The following is an 8200-nucleotide window of genomic DNA, read 5'->3' on the forward strand; positions in this document are numbered from 1 at the left end:
GTAAGGTGGGGAGCATATGTACAGGTTACTTATACAAGCCTTCAACATAGTTATACATCAACTTTAAACATGCTTATATAAGCCTTAAACATACGTTCCATACAAAATATAGCACTGAAGCAACTTACGAACAAATTCACATTACGAACGACCGCTCGAAACTTATCTCGTTCATAAGGTGGGGAGCATCTGCACAAGTTGCTTATACAAGCCTTCAACATACTTATACATAAACCTTAAACATACTTATATAAGCCTTAAACATACATTCCATACAAAATATAGCACTGAAGCAACTTACGAACAAATTCACCTTACGAACGACCACTCGAAACTTATCTCGTTCGTAAGGTGGGGAGCATCTGCACAAGTTGCTTATACAAGCCTTCAACATACTTATACATAAACCTTAAACATACTTATATAAGCCTTAAACATACATTCCATACAAAATATAGCGCTGAAGCAACTTACGAACAAATTCACCTTACAAACGACCACTCGAAACTTATCTCGTTCGTAAGGTGGAGGGCGTCCGTATAACATGCGGTTCCCGTGCCCTTCTCGTGATCATTTTATCATGAGTTTTTCCAATATTGTCACACATGTTCCATATGAGCTCATTCACCCCCAAAAAAAGTGCTGTCTCAGGAGACCTCTCGTGCAGCATGTTATGTCTTTATTGTCTTCCGTCACTCAATCTCCTCTTCCTTTCGCCCTCGACCTGATGCGCTTCCATGCCCCTGACCTCCTCCCTCTCAGGCTGTTCCTGAAAAGTCACAGCGGAACGGCCGGCAGACAGAGCAGTCTGGTGATCCACGGAGCCGACTTCAGCACCAAGGACATGGACAATGACAACTGCATGTGCAAGTGCGCTCTCATGTTCACTGGCGGTGAGTGCAATTGGGGCATTTTGAACTTGATGCAAGAACTGTAGCCGCCTGTCAGTCTAAATCGGATTCGTTGGAATCATATTTGGGAGTGGGGGGTCTTTCCCACGCCGCAGAAATTTCCCAGATGACTACAAAACTCAATGTTGCATTATATTCTGTAATATCTATCCACACCTATTAAGCCTCATTCTGTATCCCCCCCCCCATTTACCCCCCTCATTTTTGCACTGCGGTTGGAAAATTTGATTTCAAAATCACACGGCTTGAAAGTAGAACCTCTTGACCATTTTTTTTTGTTAATTCATCCAGCTTTTTTAACTCATTCACTGCCATTCCCGAATGTATTCAGGATTTGAAAAGCGTAGCGTAGAGCGCCATTCCCGAATTTGTTCGGGTTTTAATTTTTCTTATGGGGGGGGGGGGGGGGTGCCGATAAAGCGCTGGTCAAACCTCTGGCAATGTTTTTTTTTCTTCCACGAGGTGGCAGAATTTGCCTTTTGTCCACATTAGCGCTTTGTTACAGCTTCAGCTGTTGTTAACTCATTCACTGCCAGACATGTGCAAAAATTTGTCCACGTCAGTGACAGGGTTTTTGTCATTTTCACTCAAATTCCAGGACCCACAGAATATTGAGTTTTAGGACTGCATAAACATTCAAGACAGTGTTAGAAACCTTAGACTTCCTTCATCAGAAAAAAAAAGTTAATTCCTAAATTATATGGATCTAGAGTTATCTGAGCTTGAAATGGGGGCAGCTGTACAAAAGGCAAATGTTGCCCCCTCGTGGGAGGGAAAAACATTGACAGAGGTCTGACCGTAGCTTGATCCGCACCACCCACCTGTCATTGAGTGACCAGACAAACGTAATGTCGAGTAATTAATTCCTCATAAAATTACCTGAGTCTATTCATCTTTTCTGTAACACCGTACAATAGCTATCTGGTTGGCTAGCGATCTAGCTGGCTAGCTATTCGCTATCTATTGGCTTGCTAGCTACTTTCTATCTATTTGTCTTACTATTCTATTTTAGTTAGTTCCGGGTTGAGTGAGCTTTGAAAGGCTTTCATAAATGAAATGTATTATTATTATTATTATTATTATTATTATTATTATTATTATTATTATTATTATTATTATTATTATTATCAGAATCATAATCATCTTTATTGCCAAGTATGTAGAACACACTAGGAATTTGTTTCCGGTAGAACACGCTGCACTATTATTATTATTATTATTATTATTATTATTATTGTTATTAATCCAGCAGTGCACTTGCTATTGAACCCTTTCATGCACACTGTAACTTTAATAACATGATAATCTGTCCCGCTGTAACTGCTATCCCTGAAATAGTTCATTTTGGTCCTGATAGTGCAAGGACAAGCACAATATTGGTTAACTTATGTGAGAAAACACATAATATACTGTACTATATATAATATATATAAATAAAATACTGTTCTCCTACATCAATTCGGCAATACACTGTGTAAGGATATTTCATGAGCAAAAGTCGCACTAAATGCATTCAGGACCTAAAGGGGTTAATTACTGACTTTCTTCAAAAAAGCCACAACGTCTCCACGAAGAAAGCAGCTTCTATCGTTCATCACTTATTTGAATGGAATAATTTTAAAGTCCCTGTTCAGATTACATTGAAATCTGAACCCTTTGAAGCACAGCGGGGTTGCTACAGTGGAAATCTTATCCTATTATCATCTTATAAGGTGGATGAAAGGGTTAAAAAAATCACTTTGAAACGACTCTCCGCCTCAAGCCAGCGTAATGAGATGATCTCCGGTTTTGGTCAGTTAGTTATCGCGCACTTTTCATACGCGTTGCTCATGGCTGACAAGCCTTTGTGAAATGTCACAGGCTAAAGTGGTGTTCAGGTCTGACACACAAGGGGAGTGTGGTGACAAATGCCATGCCTTGCATATGTTCTATATCCGACTGTATCAGCGAGAGAGCATTCGCAAGCCGGGAATTTTGCGTTGCCGAGATATCCAAATCCCATTTCCATGTCGTTCATATTCCTCTTCAAATTAAATCTCTTCGTCTGAATAGCAAGAGGGCATTGTGAATGAATATGATTTCAACTTGAGAATTGAATATGATTTTCCCATGCCGTTTTTTTTTTGGAATCACGTTGTTTTGTGATTCTACTCCCTGCTATCATAGCTCATACTTAATGTCTTAGTATCAAATAGTAGTCTTGGTGCAACACACAGCGTGTTCTCGCTATCATAGCTCATACTTAATGTCTTGTTTTTTTTTTTTTTTAGGTTGGTGGTTTGATGCTTGCGGCCCATCCAACCTGAACGGCATGTACTTTGTACAAGGACAGCACGTGGGGAAGGTAAACGGTATTAAGTGGCATTACTTTAAAGGACCCAGCTATTCATTACGAGCCACAGCCATGATGATCCGCCCGTTGGAATTCTCCTAGTCAACCGACCACCTCCGAATGGCTATTTAAGCACATTTTAGTTGGACGCTTCCAATTTTTGTCCTCATCTCATTTCACCTGCCGTGCTTCATAAACTTTTCCTTCCGCAGTGAACTAAGTTAACAGCCACAGGGAGGAAAAACAGAGGTGGGCACAATGTATGCGCCTGACCGGATTTAACACACGTGTAATTATTTCAGGACACTGTTAAGTCCAGCGTGTCCATCCCACACTGGGAACGCGGGCGTGGTTTTTAAAATACAGTGATACCTCGGTTAACCAACCCCTTGGCTTACGGGGAGGGGGTTAACATTAAAGAGACGGGCAGATGACAGAGAGAGAGAGAGTGAGAAAAAAACACATTGAAATGGTGAGAAAATGGATAGAAAACAGTAAAATTTGGACTTGTTTCAACTTTGAAAGTTCAAAAGCAGAGTATAGACTGGAAGGTTAAAATATCCCGTCAATCAGGCTCCTCAAATAACCCACACAAGCCATCTGTACACTTGATGCAAAAAGATATCAACCCAGCAAAACAGAACACAATTGATGAGGAACTAGATACAATTATCACAGAGAAAGCACCTACAAGGGATTTCCCCATTGTGGGACGAATAAAGGTTTTCTGATTCTGATTCCTCAAGATGGTGAAAAAAGAAGTTTACGTTCCTCATCAAGTGTTTAATGCGGATGAAACTGGCCACTCCATTCCATCAAACCATCAACGACCATCACAAAGGTAAATAAAACGACTTTATTGCATAGTACAGTTTATTTCCTTCATTATAATACCATAGCACATTCATTATACATAAAATAAGGTATATTTTGTGTAGGCTTAGAAAATGAGAAAGTAATGAGAGAGTAGAAAATTAGATTTTACGGGGACCTGGGAACAGATTATTCTCATTTTAATGGTTTCCTATGGGAAATTAATTTTTGGGATACACACTTTTCGACTTACACACTCTGTCTGGGAACAAATTAAGTTCGTAAACCAAGGTATCACTGTACAGTAAATAAGGATTTTATGTGTGATTTATAAGAAAGGGGACAGATGGCAGAGCTGCAAAGACTCACAAACTGCAGGACAGAACTGTTTTTTTTTTTTTTTTTTTTTTTGCGCTCTGAGGACACCATTTGATTTTTTTATTTTTATTTTTTTGGACTGAATTGTTGCTCACGCCAAAGTCCCTTAATTGTCGCCATTGCGTATTCATCTCAAGTACCCATCATCACGCCAATGTCCATTACGATGTCACGTATTCTGAATCCATATGAAGGAGAATCACATTCAGTTTCTAAGTGACTTTTATTTGATGATAATATTCTATGGCGACGTATTGTCGATGTGTTCTGGAGGAAGATATAAAGAATGCAAAAAAAAAAAAATTGAATTCTAAGGGCTTATATTAAGCTGGTTGTCATGTTTGTGAAATTAATAGTCCGACGGTGGTCATTAAATCTGTCCGCTATCATCATAACGTCAACTGAGACAAAAAAAAATCCTTTTTGGGGTGAGACATCCGAATTCCGAGTTTCTGTTTCCCATTAACTCATTCACTGCCATTCACGAATTGATTCGGGAATTGAAAATATGACGTAGAGCGTCATTCCCGAATTTTTTCATGCTTGGGTGCCGATAAAGCGCTGGCCATGGCCTCTGGCAATGTTTTTACTTTTCCACATGGGGGCAGCGTTTAACTTTATTACATGTTAGCACTTTGTTGCAGCTTCAGCTGTTATTAAAGTGTTATATAAACCAATATGTATGTATTGCATTGTATTTTGGACAGCCGCCCTCATTTCAAGCTCATATAACTCCAGACCCATATCAGTTAGGATTTAACTCGCCATTCTTGAATTTGTTCGGGTTTTTTTTTTTTTTTATTTTTGCGGGTAGGTGGTGCGGATCAAGCTACGGTCAGACCTCTGTCAATGTTTTTCCCTCCCACGAGGGGGCAGCATTTGGCTTTTGTACAGCTGCCCCAATTTCAAGCTCAGATAACTCTAGATCTATATCATGTAGGAATTAACTTTTTTTCTGATGAAGGAAGATAGTCTAAGGTTTCGAACACTGTCTTGAATGTTAATGTAGTCCGATAGCTTGTGGGTCCTGGAATTTGAGTGAAAATGACCAAAAAAAAAAACCTGGCACTGAAGTGGACACATTTTGGCACATGTCTGGCTGTGAATGAGTTAATGCTGCTCGGGTTGGATATGAGGCATGTCAATTTGTGAAATAATTCACATGAACGGACATTTCATGACGTTTAGCTTACGGCATCCGAATATGTCAGCGTTCATGGAATAAAGGAGCATGTCGGAAGAGACAAATACGCATTTGAGGTGTCTGGAACTTGTAACGCTAACACAGACGTGTCTGAATAACATTTGGATCATTGAATGTGTTTGTATACAAGTCAGCTTTCCAGAGGAAAGTTGTTGTTTTTTTTTTTTCCTTTATCAGATTAACAAAATGAAGAAAACATGAGAAGTGTATCACTGATAACTGCGCTTTTACCTCATTAAAATGTAGATTTGCTGATTTATTTAAAGGACAACCGACGCCTCCCGACAAGTTGTGACCATAATTTGTAAAATCACTTCAAATGACTTCTACTGAGCGTATTTTACAAAGATTCCACGGCATATAGCTATATTTTACGTTTTAAGACTCGCGCTGAATATTCAGGAAGTCTTGTTTTCAAGTTGATGACGATGCCTGACGTGACGTCACGTCTGGAACGCCCCTGACCGAGAAAGCGACACGCAATGCATTTTGGGTACTTTGTTTGGTCTGAAAACTTTGTGTTGATGGTGAAATTAGAAGGAAAACACATAAATAAAATGATGGTGAATCGTTGTGTGTTGCACCAAGACTACTATTTGATACTAGTTGACACAAATTCCCAGCAGACAAATCAGCCCATTTCTAACGGAGCTTGGGCGCTATCTTGTGCATTTTTTGTGACGCTACATTGGAGTCCAGACGCCTCAAAATGAGACGGATGGACTTCTTTAATCGATTGCAAACATTTATGCTTTCCTCTTCAGAACTATTTGAATCATATTCATAACTGGATGAGTAACAAGAAAGCATCTTCCCCGAATCTGAAGCCATTGTTTTAATTCTTGAGCAAGGCAAGACGTCCTGGCGTGACGTCACAAACAAGGGGGCGGGACCTTCTGAAACTAAAACTTTCTGAAGTTATTTCGAAGTAGTTCTGGGACACTTCAAGTCATTTTTATTGGTTTTTTGCATTTGACTACAAATATCAGCCTGCGTGTTTTGGGTATTTTAGATGCTCTAAAACGGGTGTCCAAGTCATTTTTTGCCGCGGGCCACATTGTAGTTATGGTTTCCTTTCGAGGGCCGTTATGAATTTGGGGAACCCATTAGAATGTTTAAATCCCTTCAAATATTACATATAGAGCACACAGCAAATTAATGAATAACTCGTTTTCAAATCCGTAGTCAAGAATAATGACTTTTATTGTGGTTGACATCCAAAAATATTAAATTTTGGCTCAGATTTTAACAATCGTCATGGAATTTAACAAGTTTGATTTGCTTTCGCGGGCCGAAAAAAAATGATGTGGCGGGCCGGATTTGGCCCGCGGGCCTTGACTTTGACACCTGTGCTCTAAAACGCTTTTCTGATGTTAGTTAGGAAACAAAAAAATGCTGTCGGTTGTCCTTTAAACATCTTTTATAACATGTGGTCAGTGTTGTAGTTGCTACCAAATAAAATGGGAGGCACTCAGATTACAATTCTTACATTGGACTGTTTTTTTTTTTACATCTTGTCAATTGTGATGACACATTTGAAGTTGATGTTTGTTTTTTTCTTCAGTCAAACCAGATGGCGCAATGCTAGCTTCCTCGTCGTGCTCATAATAGGCTTCAAATGTTTTCCAGTATACGATGCCAATGACGGCTTGCCGAAGTGTCCAAAAAAAATGCTGTCAGGACTTGTAGTGGCTCTTCATAGTTGACATTCCAGGACCTAATCAGAGGTTAAACAAATTACAGCAGCCTGCAAACTACTATGTGCCCGTCAGCACCTGTACTGACCCAACACCCTCGGCGGAATGTGTTCAAGAGCCTCCATAAAAGTTGGCAAAGAAGCATTTGGCCTTTGTTGGTGTCAGGAGACGACGTTGCTCCTCAACTTTCCCCTCCATATGAGCAGCCTGGTCGGTTACAGCCTCATTTGATTTGTATACCGTATTTTCCGTACTGCGTTATAAAGCGCATTGAATAGAAGTGACAATAGCGGCTGCGGTTGCGTTATGCATCCACTAGATGGAGCTAAGATAAAGGGAATACAACATGGCTTTGTTTTCAGCACTGGTATCAAAGTCAAGGCCCGGGGGTGAAATCTGGCCCACCACTTCATTTGATTCGGCCCGCGAACGAAAATCAAACCTGTGAAATTCCATGATGCTAGCTAAAGTCCGAACCAAAATTTCAAATTGTCCCATGTAAACCACAATTAACAGTCATTATTTGAGACTTAAAATTTGAAAACGAGTTATTCATTCATTTGTTCTGCGCTCTCTATATAATATATGGACGGGATGAAACATTCTTCCCTAAATTCATAACGGTCCCTGAGAGGAAACCGGAACTACAATGTGGCCCGCGGCAAAAAAAATGAGTTTGACACACTCGTATCACTGTACTTATTTGTCATGTCTTTTTTATGATGATACTAGTGAGACAAATTCCTTGTGTGTTCTACATACTTGGCCCATTAAAGTTGATTCTGATTCTGATAACCCATAACCTGACAACATAAGAAACCGTCCACCATTATAACCTCTGTCCCTCAACCTTTACATCTGTCCT

The 8200-nt window shown here is 39.8% G+C and overlaps 1 protein-coding gene across 1 annotated transcript in view; it reads left to right on the plus strand.

Moving 5' to 3' along the window:
• Positions 1–7126, plus strand: part of angpt1 (angiopoietin 1) — a 48081-nt gene extending 40955 nt beyond the window's left edge. Inside the window, exons 8-9 of the mRNA XM_089023585.1 lie at positions 763–893; positions 3182–7126. Of these exons, the coding sequence (XP_088879711.1) occupies positions 763–893; positions 3182–3345 (295 nt within the window). The 3' untranslated portion in view covers positions 3346–7126. The remainder of the gene's footprint in view (positions 1–762; positions 894–3181) is intronic.
• Positions 7127–8200: the final 1074 nt, after the last annotated feature.

This window comes from Hippocampus bargibanti, linkage group LG20, assembly GCF_051943395.1.
Source record: "Hippocampus bargibanti isolate YZ-2025 linkage group LG20, ASM5194339v1, whole genome shotgun sequence".
Taxonomy (NCBI): Eukaryota; Metazoa; Chordata; class Actinopteri; order Syngnathiformes; family Syngnathidae; genus Hippocampus; species Hippocampus bargibanti.